This window comes from Girardinichthys multiradiatus, chromosome Y (assembly GCF_021462225.1).
Source record: "Girardinichthys multiradiatus isolate DD_20200921_A chromosome Y, DD_fGirMul_XY1, whole genome shotgun sequence".
In the NCBI taxonomy this organism is placed as follows: Eukaryota; Metazoa; Chordata; class Actinopteri; order Cyprinodontiformes; family Goodeidae; genus Girardinichthys; species Girardinichthys multiradiatus.
In genome coordinates this window covers 27019952-27042933 of record NC_061818.1, presented here as the reverse complement: position 1 = coordinate 27042933, position 22982 = coordinate 27019952, and the positions used below count along the sequence as shown (strand labels likewise).

The 22982-nt window shown below is 40.1% G+C and overlaps 1 protein-coding gene across 3 annotated transcripts; it reads right to left on the bottom strand.

The window, feature by feature from the left end:
• Window positions 1-11: 11 nt before the first annotated feature.
• LOC124864749 (cAMP-dependent protein kinase catalytic subunit alpha) lies at window positions 12-22795 on the bottom strand. 3 transcript variants are annotated; one of them, XM_047359654.1, is made up of 10 exons: window positions 22009-22795; window positions 7854-7915; window positions 7187-7315; window positions 6844-6942; window positions 6670-6752; window positions 6456-6582; window positions 6251-6346; window positions 6007-6129; window positions 5203-5367; window positions 12-2753 (listed from the first exon to the last, which is right to left on the bottom strand). In XM_047359654.1, the coding sequence occupies exons 1-10, from the start codon at window positions 22052-22054 to the stop codon at window positions 2628-2630; spliced, it is 1056 nt and encodes a 351-aa protein (XP_047215610.1). In that variant the 5' UTR covers window positions 22055-22795; the 3' UTR covers window positions 12-2627. The 3 variants fall into 3 exon arrangements, with proteins under 3 accessions (XP_047215610.1, XP_047215609.1, XP_047215608.1); XM_047359653.1 differs by lacking the exon at window positions 22009-22795 and adding an exon at window positions 20006-20293; XM_047359652.1 differs by lacking the exon at window positions 22009-22795 and adding an exon at window positions 9683-9987.
• Between the last annotated feature and the right edge of the window lie 187 nt (window positions 22796-22982).

Below are 22982 nucleotides of genomic sequence, written 5' to 3'. Positions count from 1 at the left end.
AAAGCAACCAACACGTTTAGTCTTAACAAGTAAAACTTTATTGGAATGATACATTTTGCAAAATATTACTTTATATATATTTTTAAACATACTCATTGTGTTCTAAGGGTATCTGTCAAGTTCTCCAGAGGGTAAGATAGTTAAGACTGTCAAAGGCAAAGATATACAGTATTGTTTCCCAAAAAGGTACAATAGACTACACAAGCACTGTACCCAGGTAATGAGAAAAAAAAAAAGATTGATGTTTTGTTTTTTTTCCCCCTTGTTTTTCTGAAAATACAATTAGAAAATATGAACGCAAAACTGCTCAGATGTAAAAAGTGTTATGTGTGGAAATAGAAGGCAAACAGGAGACAAAATTAATGGAGCACAGAGCAGTCAGTAGTGTCAAGCTGGGAGAAAAGAATGAGACAGCTGACAAAGTTTGAGTGAGAAAAAGTGTAACGAAAAGAAGTTTAATGTCTTTAATGTCTGGAGTGGACCAGGTCGATTAGCCTTCTATAACTCTGATTTTGCTGTTTGTCAGGAAAAAGATGAAACACTATTACATGTTCTTTCCTTAAAATACAAAAGGTATACAGAATAAGCACAAATTATTGAAACAGATTAGAAAACACGTGGCATGTGGTTCATTATCCAGACAAATCATGTTGATACGCGGCCTAATTTAGAGAAATGTCCAAAAAAAAAGGAATAAATAGGCTGTTAGAAACAATGATTTTTCTCAGAGATGTCTCAGGTCCAGGGAAGGTCTTGCCATCATCCTGCTTTATAACATGCAGGAGAAACCAAGCTCACCAAAGAAACGTGTTATAAAAAAAAATATATATACACATCAGGTTTCCAAACAGCACAGAAACAACTCCTTACCAAGACATTCAAAAGGTATCCTGTGTTTGATCTCAATTACATTAAGACACTGCCAAACAATTACTCTTGCCTACTTAAATCATGTAGTCATAAACATTCTAAAAATTTAATGTTACAAGACTCAGACAAATAGATCAATGCACATCAAACAACTCAAAGAAGCGTTTGCAGTGAGATGGACAAAGTCTAGCACCTCGGGCCTATGAAGGGTAGATTGGTGAAAGCTTACATCCTTCAAATCACAGCAATGAGTTCAGTCAACAAACCAGCACTAAGATTTGGTCTGCGATTGTCTTGCATCCACAGAAATAAACTTGGCAAAAAGGGGTAGTGCTCCAGATTTGCATCCCAAGTTAAATTTGTAACAAAGAAACCAAACAAGAACCTCAAAAGCCCCCCAAATTTGGCTGGGCATTAAAACCATGCGACAAGGTTGAAGGAAAAAAGCAGACAAAAAAAAAAAAAGTCATCATAAGGATATTAACATCAGTGACAATAATCTGCAAACGTCCGCCTTACGAGTGAAAGCTGAGCAAGGAGGCTGACACACCTAACTCTTCCATGTTCAATAAATCATTAAGCGTTCATTTTAATATTAAACATCTTATCCACAATATCAGGTACCTTAGCTCAGATAAAACCTCTGTTGTCTCTCTTTGAAAGTGATATTGTACAAAAATACCATGCACGCCTTGTTAAAAAGTTTTGCTACTTTGTTTTTGCGTATTTATATCCACCATCAGAGTTACAAGTAGACAACTGCAATCTACAGTTAACAAAAAATTGTATTTTATAATCGCCTTTACAGGTGTGTGAGACAATGTTGAAAAGATGGATTTTTCTAATAAAAATAAATCATCATCAGGAGTGTGACCACAATGTTAGCAGCTGCTAAACCACGGCTTGTTAACCCACCCTCGAGCACTAAATAACACACAAGCACAGAGATTGACATAAAAAAAAAAAAAAAGGACAAAATGATCACCAATAGTAGTTGTAAAATGCTCTAATAATTTCATCAAAGAGAAAGACAAACTGAATTGCAGACCTCATGTTTACTTCTCTCAGGTCCCCAGAGGATTAAGACGTAGATGAAGTTTACTGTGATAAATAATTTTCACTCTGATCAAAGAGGTCCCAACTGCTTCAAATGGAAGCAGCTGAGTGCATCATCCACCCAATAACCAAGCCACATTGAGCAGACAAAGGCAGGTGCAGACAGCTTTCAAGCTTTCAATCAAATGGCCACGAGGGTCGACATAACCATAGCCAAAACTAGAGAGTTTTTCCAAGCAGTTGGCATTATGATAGGCACATCTGTTGGACTTGGTATTGCTTGGACAGATTCAGGTTGAAGAGATGGATGGAAACTGGCTGACAGGATACAACAATCACTCTACGGTTGTTAGAGGCTGCTTGTAGAGGGGGCCCATTCAAAAAGGAGCTGAACAGACTTAGTACCTTACAAGGTACATTGTAGCTGAACGGCAACAGATCCAGATCCTGTCCCAAACACAGGAGGGAGAAATCAATGAATAGCAAACCATGAGAAACAATCAGAAAAGGCAAAACTGCTGGTTCTGTAGATCTTTCTCCACTTTACCTATCTTACTAATTGTTTTTTTTTGGGGGGGGGGTTACATTATTTTTCTCATTACAAATGAGCAAGTTGTCAGTCCAACCGAGTGTTTCCTGTATTCAGATCCCCTTTTATTCTCTAAATCTCTGTCCCTCACTTTGCTACTCGTGGTTGGAATCTAAAACTCTGCAAACTCTTTTGCACACTTCTCCGTGATGGAAACTCTGATTTCCTCTTCTTCGTAGTCATCGAAGTTGCTTGTGTCACCGGGGCCTTTGCACTTTGGGATGAAAGGAGCTTCCACCTGCAACACAAAAGGTGGCAAATATTACTATATTAATCCAATGCGGTCATACGATAAGGTATTCACCCTAACAGCTGAATCAAACTGGATAATTACTGAATTTACGTTAAATTCACAAACTTCATGTGTGACAGACCAACATGAGGCAGAAGAAAATAGACACATGGTTTTACAAATAAAAATCTTAAAAGTGTGGCCTGCATTTGTAATCAGCCCCTGTGAGTAAACACTTACCAGAAGCACCCTTTGCTATTGTGACTGCTGCAAGTTTTTTTGGGGTATGTTTCTACCAGCTTGGTAGTTTATAAGTTTATTTTTAAGGAAAATAGGATAACAGAAATAAATGAACATGAGTATGTGAAAGTCAGTAAGTTTCTAACAGACTTTCGTCCAGGATTGCCCTGAATTTAGCTCCGTCCATCTTCTCCTCAACTCTTTCCCTGCTAAAAAAAAAAATAGTCCTCTGACAGCATGATGCTACTACCAGCACAATTTACAATAGGGTTAGTGTGTTCAGGGTCATATACGGTGCCATTTTTCTGCCATACAGTGTTTTGCATATAGGTCAAAAGTGTAATACATCCAACCAGGGCAGCCGTTTCATATGTTTGCTGTGTCCCCTACATGTTTTCAACCCTGGTCCTCAAGGCAAACTGTCCTGCATATTTTAGATGTTTCCCTGCTTTAAACTACACCCCGATTCAGATGACTGCAGTTCACTAAAAGCCTGTTAAATCAGGTTGGTGCGTCTTCAGCAACGCGGCTGAAAAACACAACCCCTTCATTGCTTCTAAAAAACTTGAAAATGGGACTTATTATCAGTGCGTTCTTCCTACAACTCTTCCACAAAACACCAGCTTTGTGGAGTGCACAACTAATGGTTGTTCTGCCAACAGATTCTGCCACCTGAGCTGTGGATCTCTGCAGCTCTTCCCGAGTTACCACAGGCCTTTTGGCTGCTTCTCTGATCAATACCTGATTCATACCTTTGAAAAGTATTCATATCTATTGGACTTTCTCACATTTTGGAACAAACCTCAATGCATTTTAAATGATATACCATGAAGTAGTACATAAAAGGGAAGTGGAGGGAAAAATGCATGATTTTCAACATTTTCTAAACAAATCTAAAAACAGCTGCAACACTTTTATTGGGGTATCTTTGGTGCAAGTATGGCTTGACGTTTGAGCATCAACTAGGCTATTTTCACAGTGGACTAAGCAATAATTAGGTGACTTCTGAAAGCAATTGTTTACAACAGCTTTAATTTAGGGGCATCAGGATAGAGGAGGTTGAATACCAATTCACAACACTTTTAAGGTGTTAATTTGTACTTAAAGTTCTCCTTGTACAGATGATACACTTGGACCTGTCTTTCATGCTTAAGCACGTTTCTCTTGTAGATATAGCTACTGGCTGAGCTTTTACTGTAACTAACTGTATGTGCTCTCTTTCATGAAAACTGGCTCAGAGTTCATCTGCTTAGCTGTCTTTCTCTCCTAGATGAAGCCACTAAAGGAGCTACAACATTAATGTTTTATTTTTCCTTCCCATAGAAAGTACTCCTGGATCAGTGCTTCTTTGTTCTCTTTGTGTCTCTGCTCTGTTCTCTCAAACCTCCAGTTGGTCGTGGCAGATGGCTGCTCACACTGAGCCCGGTTCTGGTTCTGCTGGAGGTTTCTTCCTGTTAAAAGGGAGTTTTTCCTCTCCACTGTCGCTACATGCTCAGTATGAGGGATTGCTGCAAAGTCAACACCAGTGACTGTCCACTGACTGAATGCTGCAAGTCACTGACTGGATGCAATCTGCTGGGTTTCCTTAGAAAAAAAAACCTTTTAACCAATTTGAATAATAAACTTCATTGACTGCACTGTTTGAGACGACGTGTCGTGAAGCGGCCAACATAAATACATTGAATTGAATTGAAAATGTTTTGAAAGAAGTTTGAATCCCTTTCCATCTGCTTTACAATTATGCACTACTTACACTGGTCTGTTACGAAAAATCGCAGTAAACTCCAGTGAGGTTTTGGCTGTAACATGATGAAATGTGAAAAGGTTTACGTGGAATAATTCTAAAAACTAAGAACAATTCTCTGTATTGCTTTGCAACCAGTGTAGGCTGGGAAGTAATATTAATAAACACTAACAAGCTCAAGATGAGGAGATATGGTTTTCTTTATATTAGTCATGTTTAATTGGTATTTGTTTTGTCAGTGTGGCAATCACCACAACTTTTCTGATATTTCTAAGATGATATAAAGCTATTTCTTTGTAATTTCTTCATCGTTTAGTAATTCACAAATTCCAATTAAAAAGTACAGGCAGAAATATTTCCACTAATCAAAGCTTAATTTAAACCCATCTTGTTTGGTTTGAAAGCTTTTTCTGTCCCTGTAAGACGACACCTTTGCCACACAATGTTAGAATAAGAAAAAATTGGCCCCACCTTTCTCTGGTAGATGGCAATCCAATCTGTGGTGGCAAACCACTTGTGACCCTTGATATCATTGACTCCATTCCTGAGGTTGCCGAACCGCTTGGTCAGGTCCACCTGCAGCAAATTTCTCAACAGATCCTTCAGGTCTGAGCTGAAGTGGGAAGGGAAACGAACCTACAAACAGTAAAAGCAACATTCATGAAGAGGGTATTCCCAAACCCCAAGGGTTTATGCCTCCAATTTATGTTGAGTGGACTAAATCGTTTCTGAATGTGTGCCACAGCAGCATTTTCGGTTGTCTGGGTATTACATTTAAAGAAACAATTATGTAAAGAACAAAATCTGGATACTTTGCTAATTTTTCAGAATGCTAATTTAAATGCAAGTGATAGATTTTACCCAAGACAAGTCCTGTCCATAAACCAACACTGAAACGAGTAAATCATGAATGGGTGAAGAAGAAGTGGACCACAGTAGTGAAAATAACCTTATAGGAAACAACATCCAACCACTGCGATGAAAAAAGGAAGACTTTGCCACCCGGTAAACTGTTTTTGGGAAGTTTAAAAAAAACTTCCCAAAAGCGTTGATTGTAAAACAATCAACATAGAACAAGAACAAATGAAACAGAAAATTGCTTAGTCGGGGTTATTTCTGCCAAAACAATGGTGAAAATTAATTTAATTAAGAATTATGTGATGATGTGTAGCTGAAATATTTGCTCCTAACCAGTGAGAATTTTAATAATTCAAAACAAATGTTTACTGTCAAAAACAAGAAAGTGTGATCAGTGTGACTTTCCCTAAAACTCACCTTCCCCGATACAATCTTTTCATAAATCTGGATCGGCTGGTCTGCAAAGAAGGGAGGATAACCAGCAGCCATCTCGTATATCAGAACGCCCAGAGCCCACCAGTCCACTGCCTTATTGTAACCCTGAAAACAGGAAAAGACGGAGCATAACTTACACATTTAACAAACCTCAACGTAGAATACGATAGAGAAAAACTGCTGCTGAAGCTGCAGGACTATGAGATGGTCTGAGCTCAACGCTTACTTTACTGAGGATAATCTCTGGTGCCAGATACTCTGGAGTCCCACAAAGCGTCCAGGTTCGGCCTTTCACTCTTTTTGCAAATCCGAAATCTGTTACCTAAAGAGAGTACAGAGCAGACAGGTCAAAGCACTGACCACATGCTTTATAAAGACAAGATGGAAATTGGTATTGATCTTGGAAAAAAAAGCAATTGTGAAAATCTCACCTGTATGTAACCTTGCTGATCAATCAGGAGGTTCTCTGGCTTTAGGTCTCGATAGATGAGATCCAAGGAGTGAAGGTATTCAAAGGTCAGTACAATCTGGGCTGCGTAGAAGCGGGCGTGTGGTTCACTGTAAAACATACCAACCTCAATATTTACAATCAAACAAAGTGTGCATTAAACTACTTAGCCTGTGCGGATTCAGAAGTCAGCTTACCTAAATCTACCAATCCTCCTTAAATGTGAGAACATTTCCCCCCCAGGCACATACTCCATCACCATATACAGATTACTGTTATCCTGCAGCAAGACAACAAAAGTGTTACATTGGTGCAGAAAATGGTGCATATATACTTTAACAGACACAGAGACAAACGTTTAAAAGGCACACCTTAAACGAGTGTTCCAGTCGCACCAGAAAGGGAAAATTGACAGCTTGCAGGATACGTTTCTCGTTCAGTGTGTGTTCTATCTGCTTCAGTTTCACTACCTAGAAAAAAAATTCAGGTTTTAAGTGAAAGAGATGCATTGTCAAAGCAGATATTCATCTAAAAAGTTGCCATTTATTGGTGCAACAATCCAAGCTAGTTTATATTACTAGGAAAAGTACAATTTCTATAAAGAGGCATCACCTTCTTGAGAAACACAGCCTGATCCCGGCTAGTCAAACCAAGCCGTCATGTTTAATTAACACAATTTTATCTCTTGTAAGGTGTGCATCAAGCTCAATCTACCTTTTGTTTGTCAAGTATCTTCATGGCAAAATGCTGGCCTGTCTCTTTGTGTTTAACCAACATGACGCGGCCAAATGAGCCAGTGCCTAGGGTCTTTAAACGCTCAAAGTGATCCAACGCTGCAGTTTGCTGGAAGGGCAGAAGAAGATATCAATAAGAAAACACCTAGACAAAACGTGATAGATAAATAAGACGTATCATAAAAAGCATGGTTATTTAAATAAATATCAGTACACTGTGCTGTTTTTTTTTTATTATGGAAGCCCATTTCCCTCACTCTGATGAAAAAAGAAACAAAAATTGTATCTCATAATTATGAGATATAAATATGAGATGCTATCTCATAATAATAAGATAGCATCCCATTATCATAAGATAGCTAAGTCATAATTATGAGATACAAGAGTACAAGAATTTACGTGTTATTTCACAATTGTCCAGCAGAGGGCATCCTGCTCTTGTGAAATAAAAAGCCACCTAACTGACCAACAACAAAAGAATAAGTAAATCTTAACTCAAAAGCAAATAATGATTAAACATGTTTTTTGTTTTTTTTAAGCGTATTTAAGTAACATTTTCTGTGTAATATTATCCTGACTGTTAAAAAGAGAAAACATAGTGTAGACATTAACAGGAGACATCTAAAGGTAATCATTTACTCACTAACCTGTGCTGGATTCTCCCATTTTTTCAGGAAATCTTCTTTGGCTTTGGCAAGAAACTCCTTCACTGCAATCAGAAACAAAGTGCGTGTTAGGAGATTTTGAACCAATAAACACCCAGAGAAATAGCCCAGAGAAGAATACTTCAGTCCCTGCTATAAAGTCAGAGAGACAGTGCAAAGACTGAGAAAACATAAAAATAAAGCACACAAATGTAAATAATTTACAGAATCCAACTCAACCTGTGACTAACTAATGCTCAGCAAACCATTCGACTTAAATAAGACATCTGAAAGTCACTTCAGCAGGAAAACATTGTGCATGGTCATAGTCCACAGCCTGACATCAACCAATATGCAACGCCAGGCTGCAGAAGATGAGCTAGATGTCAGAGTAGGAAAAACAGGACTGGTAAGGCCTTGTTCCCATTTTCACCCCACGTCTGATTATTTACAGCTCCGCATGCCTTGAGTAGTTTTGCATAGCACTGCAATCCAAATGCAACAGTGTGTAACGTTTGGGGTCAGTTTCTGAGAAAGTTGGTTTTCAAGAGTTCTGAGTAACACCACCAGAAAAGAAAAAGGGGGATTAACTTAAGCCGGACCATTGAGATGCCATCACTGCGTGCTGATAAACAAACATACACTAAATAAGTAAATGAGGGCTAAGAATGTGTCGTTTAAGGAGGATGAGTACTCATGCCCTTTCTTGACTTTGTAGGTCAGTGGAAAGTAAACATGAAACAAAATTATTATCCGACAGTCATCTGGCGGTGGACATTTTAATTATGACTTGGCACACATGCTGTCATATGGAGAAGTTAATTTCTTTGGCCCTTATCTTTATGGGGCTTCTTACAGTGCTCTGTGGGAACATGCAGACAACTAGCCCTTCCTCATTCCTCCCCACCATGTGTGCACTGGCTACAGTAACTGAGGGAATACTGTCATTTCTGCCGTCAGACTTGGACATACACAGAAGAAAGTTAGTAACAAACATCTGCCGTCAGAAAAAGGACTATAAATTTCAGCTTATTTTGCTGCTAAATTACTTTAGCAAAAACAGGAAAATTGCAATTCTTTCAGAGGCTGACATTTGTGCACTTAACTGAACACATTTAAAAATAACAACAGAAAAGAATGATCACAGTATCATAAAACCAGCAGAACGATAACCCTGGTTAAACCTTTCATGATTATGCAAATTTTCTATCTAGCTAATCAATGCCAAACAGCTGCCTGGGGCACTTTAGATAAAGCCAGCCAGTGGTCAATAGAGTGCAAGTTGAGTTAGAGTGCTATAGAGGGCTATAAATGTTAACATAAATTATGTTTGAATTAGAAAACTTAAATTATGACAAAACCTTCTCAAATGAATCTATTGACATAAATTACTCAGGGTATTTAGACAAATACAAAATCTACATCCTTACTAAAGTCCGATTTCCTGCAAACTCTCTAAAGTTCAGCTCCAACAGTAGGATGGGTGAAGGCCAGCAAAAATGGCAAAGACTAAAGTTCACGTAAACATGTCAGGACGGTTGTGGCTCCCACAGAGAGCAATGAAAGCAGACCGGAGAAAACATTTTCCAAGAAAGTGGCTCAACTTCCACTTCCAAGCAGAAAGAGCCAAAAATGGAACAATCACTAGAATATGGTTGAGTGCTGAGGAGGAAAAACAGGGATATAGTGGATGTAGGATCAGCAGCTGTCCTAAAAGCTGCTGGCCTTCATCTAGTCAGCTTTTCTGTTAGATTTAGGAGCTTTTCCTGTCATGGCTACTCCGGAGCTGCAAGTGAACAAAACGCCTCACCATATACTCTAAAATTCCTTACCATCTGGGGGGACTATGGGTACCTCTGGTGCTGCAGCCTCTGCTGAGCGCGACCCAGATTCGCTTGAGCGCGAGGACGACTCCCTCTTGCTTGCATGCTTTCTGGAGCTCTTCCTGTCACACATTAGCCTTGCAAAGTCTCCCCTGTACTTCTTCCTTTGCCTCTTCCTCACAGCCACAGACTCATGACCTGTCCTCCCCCTTGAAGAGCTATCTGGCCAGACCAGCGACTAAAACCTTGACACAAACCAATTGGGTGTCCTTGGCAGCAGACAGTATTCAAGCTTTCCAAAGAATGTAACTTTGCCGGAGACCAGGTTTAAAAAGTTGCATCCACCTCCACCGTGCAGCAGTGCTCCCGTTAAAACTCCTACAGATCAATTGGACCCTTGCTTGGTTTGTATCAATATTTATTCTGTACATAAAGTGCTCTCTGCCGTTCCCTCTCATGTTAAACACACACAAACACATGACACACACCGACGCTATATATTGATCTAAACAGGGGCACAATCACCAGGAGGAGGGGCATAAAACACTAGCTGGTATAATAAACCAGCCCAGAGATGAAGTCCTATGGAAAACTAGGCCTAAGTAAAGGCCCCTGAGATGAAGCAGACACTAATAGATGCAGGGCAAACTTTCCCTAAATAGCCGAACCAATCAGATTTCACATCTTTGATGACAAACCTTTAGAGATGATCTGGGTGTTTTCCGAAAAACATAAAAAGTGGCACTCCAGGGAGAGGAGCAAAACAGTAACGGTCTGCCACACAAACCTTTTTTCTAAGCCTAAATGTACCAGAGCCTGCATAGTGCCAGTGCTGAATTGATCCTCCAAAAATCAATCCGACATCTCTCCCCTGGGCCTCGCTGGCCCACTCTGACGCAGAAACAGAAGGGTTATTTTAGGGCAGGCCGACCGACATTACACTGTAAAAGTGTGAATAATCAGGTCTTAGTTTACAGCCAGTCTTGTTCAGATGGACAATGTGGTGCAAAATAAAATGGTTAAGGAGGCAAACACAGTAGCATTTAGGCTAGAAATGTGCTTGCCAGTCTGCAAAGTTGAAAAATCAATTTCTGACATAAGCTGCCTATAGCCAGGGGGCACTTACTCAGAAACCCACCAATGGAAACTTGTTTTATAATCTAATGCCCTGAAACACAGTGGCCAGACAATTTACTAACAGTTCAGAAACACAGGAGCTCAAGAATTTCTCATCCATCTTCTGCTGGTTTCATAGAGTTTTCACTTAAATTCAGCCATGTGAGGACAGCCTTAGAGTTTCAGTCCAGAAAATATGTTTTTGTTAGAAAATGAATCTCACTTTGCTGTTTTTGTATAGCTGTGGATCATATAAACAGATCTATAGCTTGCCACAAACACAACCAAGCCTTTGCATGATAGTAAAACAGGCACAGCAATAAGCCATAGCTCTAACTGCTGTAAACACGGCTGTAGCAACAACACATTCATAGTTGTCTTTTTTTATTTCCTAAACTTTACAAAAATTACAGGTTTTTTCCTCCATAATGCTATGTGTAAAACAAGCCTCCGGATGCAGTATTCAGGGGTACTTCATACATCAGTCGGGTTTGTTTGGTTCCGTCTGAACTACAGTGTCAAATGATGACTAAAGCGTCTGCTTCATTGTCAAATGAGCCGGGTTAGAAAGGTTCTACAAAGTTCTCAAAGGCCAAAAAGGTCCAGATTATGAGAGTACTTCAAGTCAGGTAGCAATAAACAGGGGTTTGGTCACGAGCTTCATTTTAAACCACAACAACACAAGCAAAATACATGATGACTGTTAATATGCAGACTTTGTACAGCTGACCAAATAAATGTTAGCTCCTCCCTTATTATAAACCATACACAACACATACAGTAATTACATACAAGTAAGGTTGTCGTGATAATATATCAAACTCAATACTGATACTACTGATAATAAAAACACCCATTACCATTTTAGATAGTACAGGCATTTTTTTAAGACTTTCTTTTAACTGAATATCAGAAACATATAATCAAATAATCTAAATATTGAAATCACACTTTAACAGTGGAGATGGCAGTTACTAGAGTGTAGAAAGAGGGGATTTTTTAAGGAAAAATGATATTTAACTGGCCCTCACGGCCACAGATGTCGCTCTAAAGTCACAATTTTTGGTCAGATTGTAGAGCCGGGCCTCTGCTTTCACACGATAACTTCAAAATTGTTCCAAGTCTCATAGTTTTCTGTCAAACACCCCTTGATCGCCAAGAGTCAGTAGATTTCTGTAGGCCTTCTCCCATGTATTTTCAATGAGAGCTTGACCTGTAATCCACGAGTGACACTATTTATTTCCATAATCATATTTTATACTGTGAATGACATAGAGCTATGAAAATATCCATGATTGGGGACGAGGGACAGCTGTCGCCCACAGTTTAAAAAATTTTCAAATACCATGTACAGATTCCGAGATATTAGACTTTGTTCGGGAGCATATTCAGGCATTTTTGCCTTTTTCTCCATTTTCCCTCTTTTTTCACCCAGTGTTATGTCTATATTATTATATTTTCAACAAAAGTGTGTTAATATTCTCGATCCCCTGTCCGTTCTGATAAAAACGGTCCAAGAATGACATCGATCGCCCCTACGGTTTCAGAGTTATGGCCAGTTGTTCGGGAGCATGCGCCTCCATGTTATAAAGCCTAGACCAGGGGAGACAGAGAGAGAGGTGCTGCGTGACTGAGAAACAGCAGGTGTCAAGTTACACTGACGCTCTTTGCTGATTGGCTGATTCATTCCTCACTGTTCTATTTATAGCTCTGTGTATCTCCTACTGTATATGTCTGGATGTGATTCTGTCTTTCTTTCTGCCTCTCTGTGTCTCACACTGGGACACACACCCACACACACACACTCACACACACACTCACACACACCAACACAGACACACACACCCACACACAGACACACACACCCACACACACACACACACACCCACACACTCACACACTCACACACAGACACACACACACACACACACCCACACACTCACACACAGACACACACACACACACACACCCACACACTCACACACTCACACACAGACACACACCCACACACATACATGCATGGATTACTATCTTTCTGAGGACTTTGCATTGACTTTCATTGATATTCATTCATTTCTATGGCTTAAACCTGACCTGACACCTAACCCTTTCACCATCTTCATAGGAGGCAACTACATGGCGGCCATGTTGTGTGGGGAACTTAAACAGCATGTACTGCTGTTCCAACACCCAGACAACAGTGATTGACCCTAAAGGTCAATTTCTTTCATCAGCCCTCCATGCTTATTAATGATTATTTAAAGCTTATAAAAACATACACAATGGTTTTACAATAGCAAGCATGTTCTATATAACTATTAGAAATAACCCAGACCTGAAAGGACAACCATGCTTGATTTTCAAAATAAGACAAAACCTGCTCTACAAAATAAAAGCCTTTAAACAATAGATGATTGCAGGAGTGGGCTTCACACTACTGTTGGAGCTCCCCCAGTGATGGGAATGGGACTATGCTGGTCCTTTGAAACAGGCTTACTGAAACTTTCAAAATAAAAGCACACACCTTCCATACTTACTAATGATTTTTTAAAGCTGATAATGGCATACACAATGGTTTTAGAAGAGCAAGCAGATTCTATGTAACTAATGGAAGTAACCCAGACCTGAAAGGACACCCATACTAGGTTTTCAGAATAAGACAAAACATGCTCTACAAAATAAAAGCCTTTAAACAATAGATGATTGTAGGAGTGGGCTTCACACTACTGTTGGAGTTCACCCAGTGTTGGAAATAGGACTATGCTGCTCCTTTGAAATATGGGTTACAGAAACTTTCAAAATAAAAGCCTCAACCCCCCATAGTTACTATGGATTTTGAGAGCTGAAAAGAGTATAGAAAATGATTTTGAAATAGCAAACAGGTTCTGTATAACTAATGGAACTAACCCAGACCTGAAGGGACAACCATGCTGGACTTTCAAAATAAGACAAAACATGCTCTACAAAATAAAAGCCTTTGCATTTTAAACAATAGATCTTTTCAGGACTGGGCTTCACACTATGTTGGAGCTCACCCAGTGTTGGCCTTTTAAAATAAAGCCTACTGAAAATTTCAAAATAAAAGCATCAGTCTTCCAGAGTTACTAGTCATATTTTAAGTTGATAATAGCATAGAATATAGCATAGACAATAAAAAAATAGCAAGCTCTGGTCGGAGCAAAACGCACCAAGAGGCAGGCCCCGTCTAAATTTCTTCCGAAATTTTCTAGTTGGGGCCTGCCCAAGCATTGCATAGGAGAGCAGTGCATTGCGAAGCAATGCACTGCTCTCCTATGCAATGCTTGGGCAGGCACCTATTACTATTCACCTCTAAACTGGACTCTTTATTTATTTATTTTTCTTCCGTCAAAATTAATGCGGCCCGAACCGCTGCGTGCACCCCCACAATATATACATCAAAACGACCGGCTCGGTCCCGTGAGGTGTGCTATTACTTTTATTGGCGTTTCGAGTTACTATGGCGACGTAATTAACGAAAAACCGAGCCCAAAAATCCCATAGGAATGAATGGAGTCAGGGGCGAAGAAATCCTCAAAATTCACTGTTTTTGAGGCTCTACTGTATCGCCATACTTTCACCTAGAAAAACAGTTTGACTTTCAGTTTGTAGGAAAATCCGCCGGCTCTTCAGAAGTGAAAACGGTTTGTTGATAACTGCTACGGTTTCTCTAAAATTAGACTCCAAGCGACACAAAGTTTGCCAGAAAATCACACTCTTAACAGTGGAGATGGCAGTTACTAGAGTGTAAAAAGAGGGGATTTTTTTCAGGAAAAATGAGTTTCAACTGGCCCTCACGGCCACAAATTTCGCTCTACAGCCACAATTTTCGGTCAGATTGTAGGGCCGGGCCTCTGCTTTCACACAATAATTTCAAAATTGTTCTAAGTATCATAGATTTCTGTCAAACACCCCTCGATCGCCAAGAGTCAGTAGATTTCTGTAGGCCTTCTCCCATGTATTTTCAATGAGAGCTTGACCTGTAATCCATGAGTGACACCATTTCTTTCCATAATCATATTTTATACTGTGAATGACATAGAGCTATGAAAATATCCATGATTGGGGACGAGGGATAGCTGTCGCCCACAGTTTAAAAAAATTTCAAATACCATGTACGGATTCCCAGATATTAGACTTTGTTCGGGAGCATGTTCAGGCATTTTTGCCTTTTTCTCCATTTTCCCTTACTTTTCACCCAGTGTTGTGTCTTTATTATTATATTTTCACTAATAAAGGATGAATATTAATGTTCCCCTGTCCGTTCTGATAAAAACGGTCCAAGAATGACATCGATCGCCCCTACGGTTTCAGAGTTATAGCCGATTGTTCGGGAGCATGCGCCTCCATGTTATAAAGCCTAGACCAGGGGAGACAGAGAGAGAGGTGCTGCGTGAGTGAGAAACAGCAGGTGTCAAGTTACACTGACGCTCTTTGCTGATTGGCTGATTCATTCCTCACTGTTCTATTTATAGCTCTGTGTATCTCCTACTGTATATGTCTGGATGTGATTCTGTCTTTCTTTCTGCCTCTCTGTGTCTCACACTAAGACACACACCCACACACAGACACACCCACACACACACACACCCACACACACACCCACACACAGACACACCCACACACAGACACACCCACACACACACACACCCACACACACACATTCACACATGCATGGATTACTGTCTTTCTGAGGACTTTGCATTGACTTTCATTGATATTCATTCATTTCTATGGCTTAACCCTGACATGACACCTAACCCTTTGACCATCTTCATAGAAGGCAACTACATGGCGGCCATGTTGTGTGGGGAACTTAAACAGCATGTTCTGCTGTTCCAACACCCAGACAACAGTGATTGACCCTAAAGGTCAATTTCTTTCATCAGCCCTCCATGCTTATTAATGATTATTTAAAGCTTATAATAACATACACAATGGTTTTACAATAGCAAGCATGTTCTATATAACTATTAGAAATAACCCAGACCTGAAAGGACAACCATGCTTGATTTTCAAAATAAGACAAAACCTGCTCTACAAAATAAAAGCCTTAAAACAATAGATGATTGCAGGAGTGGGTTTCACACTACTGTTGGAGCTCCCCCAGTGATGGGAATGGGACTATGCTGGTCCTTTGAAACAGGCTTACTGAAACTTTCAAAATAAAAGCCTCAACCTTCCATACTTACTAATGATTTTTGAAACCTGATAATGGCATACACAATGGTTTTAGAAGAGCAAGCAGGTTCTATGTAACTAATGTAAGTAACCCAGACCTGAAAGGACACCCATACTAGGTTTTCAGAATAAGACAAAACATGCTCTACAAAATAAAAGCCTTTACACTTTAAACAATAGATCATTGCATAACTGGGCATTACACTACTGTTGGACTTCACCCAGTGTTGGAAATGGGACTATGCTGCTCCTTTGAAATATGGGTTACTGAAACTTTCAAAATAAAAGCCCACACCTTCCATAGTTACTATGGATTTTGAGAGCTGAAAAGAGAATAGAAAATGATTTTTAAATAGCAAACAGGTTCTATATAACTAATGGAACTAACCCAGACCTGAAGTGACAACCATGCTGGACTTTCAAAATAAGACAAAACATGCTCTACAAAATAAAAGCCTTTAAACAATAGATGATTGCAGGAGTGGGCTTCACACTACTCTTGGAGCTCACCCAGTATTGGAAATAGGACCATGTTGGCCTTTTAAAATAAAGCCTACTGAAAATTTCAAAATAAAAGCCTCAATCCCCCATAGTTACTATGGATTTTTTAAGGTGATTACTGCATACATAATGATTTTTAAATAGCTAAACCCAACGGCCAGAGAAACTTTGTGGTCCCAGAAGCACGCACCAAGAGGCAGGCCCCGTCTAAATTTCTTCCGAAATTTTCTAGTTTATCTTATACTCTGAGTTCCAGTGAAGGGATAGAGTTTAGAGAAGTAAATCACAAGCAGAAGCTCCAACAATTTATTAATGTTTCTTTAAACAACGCACAATGTTTGTGACTGGTTTACATTCCCGACCAGCTGATCTTTGATGAGTAATATGGTGGGAAAACAAAATATAAACAGTGTTTGGAACAGGATTTGTTAACAACATCTTCTGATATTAAAAGACACATGCTGCTGAAGTGGTTATAAGATATCATAATCAAAGTGTGGGTAAATTAGAGACAGTGAGCTCACGTTATTCCATCTCAAACCTGACATTTTATTAATGCTAAAGTTTTTCGCTTCATTTCGGTCTTGAATTAGGCAGAAAAAAAATATAAAATCCAACTCTGGAGTCTGAAACATGTTTTTGATTGGTTGTTGGTCTCCCTGGCACAACTCAAAGTTGGTACTGAGGTAGCACCAGTTTATTGGTGCCACAGCTTGCAGTGCTGAAAACACAACATTCTACCTATGGTGTAAATACCAATGGTACATGGTAAAAACAGTCGGAATTTTATTCTAACAATTTGCTGGCTTTCCTTTTTAGCTTCCTGCACCAACATGAATACATCTCCTTTTTTTTTTGACAAGCAACATTGTAACAGAAATTTCATAGTGACTTGCAAATAAGTGCATAAATACAGATTTAGTGCCATTAGATTTCATCTGAGGGAGCCACTGTTATAGCTCTCAGATTGAAAATGCTCTCCTCCAGTTTGTCCTTGATGCATAAAATTCAGGGCTCGGCATCTGTTAGTGTGAATGCATCTGCAGAGTGACAGCTTATTTTAAAATGCCTGTTATAGATGCATAAAGACACTAACAAATTTGGAGTTTTATGTCTTTAAAATGCTCTGCATCTGCAGTTTAGTTGAAAACACAGTCACTTTTAGGCAACTGGCTGAAAGAAGGCTACTAAACTTTTCCCTTGTTCAGAAAACAAAGTCGGTTGTTTGGACATATTTTTAGAGGAAAAAAAAAGGTACTTGTAGTGTAGAAACTCAAGAACCGTCACTCATCCGTCTTATTAAGGTAACCATTTTAAAACTAAAACCGGCACACTATGTGATGTCTTCTAACCAGCCAACTGTAGGCTCCACCTGAGCAGCTAGCCCAACTAACAGTGCTTTTACACCAACCTCTGGAACGCTTTTTACCGTGCTGGAGGCTGGTTTCTGGAATGGATGCCGCAGATATAAACCCATCCCGGACCCTAAAACGGGCCAGAGAACCATAACCTGGCACGGTTACAACTGCTGGTCTCAGTGCGGTTCATTCAGACCCTGGAGCAGTTTGCTTGACGGAAGAGATGATGTGTCACAAGAGCAAAGCATTTGAGTAGAAGAAGTAGTAGAGGGAAAACTACGTAAGAATGCGAATTAGAAGATGAAAGAGTTTGAAAATGTCTCGTGGGGCTACACAGAGAGGTCAAGAAGTGCAGGCACACAACTACATTTGAACACCAAAGTAGCAAAAGAAACCCTAACTAGACCCCTACTTTTTCTCAATCAGCTCAATACTGCCCCCAAACAATCTGTTGCAACTGCATGGCTTTGTTTGGTCCGATCTAAAAAACAAGAAATCTGTGTTTGTCAAAGAGAACGGGGCCAAAGATTATTAACTGAAGGTGTGAATTTTCTCATGTTTAGTGATCCATGGACTGGACCAACAGTGTGAATGTGCTTTAAGTGAACTGCTAATCAGTTTGTTATAATCCCAGCGAGATCTGCACTGTAGATTGCACCTATAGTTCACTATAATATAGTTCAACTGTTGGATTTAGTCTGATTCTGGTAGATGTACACAGCTGACACAGATGAAGGAACCCAAGACGCTAAACATATCAGTGAGTGTTGAAAGCATTGTAATAACAGATATGAAAACAAGGAGAGGAGAATTTGACAATCCTGTCATCACAATGAATAATACCCACATCCCAAAATGTTCTAATATCGTCCAACCTTACTCCAGGTTTTACTTTGAAACAAGGCAGACCGTCAAAAAATTATTTTCTGAGTAAGCCTTTAAAAATGATTAAATTCAAATGTTTTTTTTGTGTCAAAATCAAATTAGATTGTGTACAGTTTCGTGAGAATCTCACATAGGAACCTCATACTGACCTCTATCTAATCACCTGTCAAAGGAAGCGCCAAGTCTAACAGCCTAATAAATGTATTAATAGGTTCAAGGGTAAAATTACTGCCCTCCCCGCCCTGTCCTATCTCTTATGCTGCCATCTAAAGCTCGGACAGCAAGAATCAGAATAAACCAGAGAAGAATAATGCGGGTTAGCTGCAGGAGGAGCAAAACGGGTCACTCCCAGCATGCAACTGAATCCATAGTGGATTTTCTAGAACTTTTCTACAAGATCTTCAGCTTGACTGTGCATGCTCCTGGCTTGACTGCACCGCAGTATAATGATTACCTCCGTCACTTCACAGTAAGTTGAGTAATTTACTGGCTACAGAATCCGTACAGAAAATGAATGGATATAACGTGTTAAGCTTTGGGTCAGCTACCAAAGTTGCCATTGTCTGTTCTCCACGATGCCCGAAACAACTGACTGGCATATCAACACCATGTTCTGCTGCTAATCAGTGTAGGCTTATAACAAAGCACCTTTATGTAGAGACAGGAAGTGATGAGGGTGATCCAAACACAAACATGGCTGCTACACAAACCAGCTGTGTGCAGAGAAGAGGAAGGACATGAACAATGCAGATATTTATAGAAAGAAAGTTGCACTTTGACTGAGCGCCACCTTACTACATAATAAAACTGTGAAATCATGACTCAATGTATGACATAACTTGTACCAATGCTGCTCAAGTTATGCAGGACATAATTTTAACTAGTCCTAATATTACTACAGTGTGGAAGTACAACTTAATTTTGATGGCAATCAGAAATTTTGCAGTACAATGACACAAATTAGAAATATGTATGATTATAGCTTCAATGTAACACTGCTTTACAAAGAAACATGCGCAAACTTGCAGAAACCTGTCATAAATAATACACCAAGAGCAACTAATGTTTCCCAGAAAGGTCACTCCAAAGCCACTAAACACCCAACACTCCATTTAATGGATTTAGTAGCAAATCGTATTAAGAAAAAAAAACACAGAGGTTATGTATCAAACAAATGCTTTTCTGTTGTGACTGGCTAAACAAGTGGGACATGGCATGAACAACAGCTCCACCCATAACCCGTGCTCTGTCCAGCTCCAGCAAGACGACTCACCCGAGCTGCAGGCCTCTAGCTCCTCCTGTGGTCGGTGATGTGTGCCTTCGCCACTGCTCATGTCCCCCAGACACGGTCCAGTTCGGTGAAACAACCTTCCTGCCATCATGTGAATAACAGACATCCTATGAGGCTACAGAAGGCAAGCTACCAGCCTTTGTAGCTTTCAAGACTCAGCAGTATGTCCAGATCTTACACGAAACCAGAAATCCACAAAACGTGGAGTGTGTGCAGTCTACAGAACAGGAGAGGAGATGGCCGACTGTGAAAAGCCTGGGCAGGACCTTCGGTGCTCTTTCACTTCCTGCCACAGCTCACAGTCTGTCTGCCCTGCTTCTTCCTGTGAGCCAGAAATGAGCCCTTTACCAGCGCTGGAGCTCTCTACCTCTGTTCTCCTGTCTGCAACGACAGAGGCCGTGCACCTGAAACAGTCCCCCACAAACGCTTTCCTTTTTCGTAGAAACCAAAATGCCCTGCCATGTTATGTATCATCTCTGGCTGCTCTGTGGAAAAAATGACGCCTCTGGGTGTGGGGCTCTGAAATCCCTGATCTGCACCTGTCTCTGGAGATCAGGGTGGACCAACAGCGAACAGAATGACAAGAATGGGAAGCTTGAGACATGGTCAAACCTGACAGTAGAACTTTCTCCATCCCTTAATTCATTTATTCTATTTCTACAAAATAATGCATTTTTATTCTTCTCTAAAGCATTAAAAAAAACACCTTACAAACCATCCTATATGAAAGTTACAGAGACTGGGGTTCACACCTACCCTCTACCAGTAACAAGGAGCTGATGATGATTTCACAGTTCCATGTTCAGACTTTGCACACTTGGGCATTATTTATAGTGTTTTAAGTAAATACATAAAACATTGCCCTCCTGAGTATCCTGTAAGGCTGCTGAGATTGACTAAGAGGAAAGAAAAAGTCAGAAAACTTCCAAACAAAGTAGATATTTTAGATCACTCAGTTGTTAAAAACAAAGCGCATGTGGAAGACTTGCCATTTTTGAGGACTTGTAATAGCACAAAAACTAACACAAAACTAGTCCAGATCAGAGGAGACAATGTGCACTCACAAAAACTTTGCCACACATACAAATGCCCTTGTTCAAAACCTTGCTCATCACATGGCATTCAAGAGACTGTTCAACTCCCAACTTTCTGCCTGGAGTAGATCATCCTCATGTATCATATGACCACCCTGGTATCTTTATTTCTTTCTGCTGATAACAACAAGCTCAATTCTTCATTTTCTCTAAAATGCCACTCATTAAATGCAAACTACCTCTGAACACCAAGAGGGTTCTTGCCCTTGTGTACTTACATTTTGAAAATTAAATTGGGGCGAGATGGGTAGAAGGGTGGGCTTTAGACAAAGACTTGCAAATCTGTAAATTAAAAAAAAAAAACAAAAAAACTGCTAACCATAAGCCACAAGAAAACCAATGACTGTTTTAAAAGACCTTGCTGTTGTTGTAACGACTGGTCCTGCTGAATATAACCCTGGGCTTAGGATCACGAGCTTTCCCATAGGATGAGACTGAACAGCCGCTTCTGCTGACCATGATCCAACAGATTGGCTTGACATTTTGTGTATAAGTGAATGAAAACGTTTAACTAATTTGAAACGCTGCATTTAAAGGGTGGATAATTAGCTCTCTTGAAACACTGGAGAGATGATAGATTGCTGCCACAGTGGGAAGGTACAGCAGTAAATGGTTACACCCAAAACAGTCTATACTTATTTGAAGTTAGATACTGAGCTGCTGTATGTGATTGCATGTTTTGCTTTTGTAGCAGAAATTGAAACATACTTGTGTATACTTCCTCAAAAACACATCAACAGAAAATATTACCTTGGCCAACCCAATGAAAACAAAGCTAATCGAGTTATGTTTGGTCATTACAACGGATATTTTGTAATTTAGAGGAATTGTTTTATTTATTTACATGTTACATATACGGGAAGGAGCTGCTCTCAATACGGGGGTACTCACCACTTTCCATTTCATTGCCCTTCTTCGCGGTGGGCGTGTTGCCCATGATTGCAGCCTGATGGTAGTTTCTCTTGGCTCCGAATGACTTTTTCTTAGAAGTCGCTTAGTTATGCTACACAGATAACTTGGGCGTTGGACTCAATGAAGTTGACAGCTAGCTACTAACTGACAGCTATCATTATTAGAAAACGAATGTGATGAAATTTCATCCAACAGTTGTTCGTTGAATTGTGAGTTAGTGAAAACTCCAGCCAAGAGAACGTCTCCAAGCCTGCAGCTTAATCTGACTGCCGAGGTTAGCTATGCTAGCGCGTTAGCTCGCACAGATAGCCAGCGGATATCAGCTAACTGACGTTAGCTAACAAATTTCCAACAGCGCACCGACGAATCCTGCTGGTGTCACTCAGTTTCTCCTTTATTCCAGAGGTCGCTCACTTTTCTCCAATATCCGGTCCCGATGCAATTCGTCGAAGGGTGTTGTGTGTTTTTAACTAGCGAGGTAACGTTAGCACGTAGCGTTCCTTGCAGTCAGACCCTGGCCCGAACAAGCCAGGTGTTGTCTCAGGCCTTGTCAGTTGATATTTGGGTGACAGAATTTGTATCTGCTTGACCCGTATTCCCCGCGGTCGGTTATTTAATCTGATATGTTTCCATTCGTTCCTCGACCAGCCGTGAAGTGCAACAAAATCCGGGAATCGACCACCTGATAGTCGGTTCTTCAGATCAACAGACCTCTTCCATTAATCTTCAGACAGCAAGGGAAACTCCAGTCATCCATCCACCTGGTCCCGCCTCTTCTCGTATCTGATTGGCTTGGTGCTCAAACACTTACATGACGTTTCACACAGGAAGCTCGTATTGGATGAATAGTAATATACCTAAACATTGCATTGATGCGATTCGTCTGTTCAACACCACATCCCGCCTTCCAGACCTGTTAGTACCCAATGCGCGTGGACGTGCATTTTGTGGCT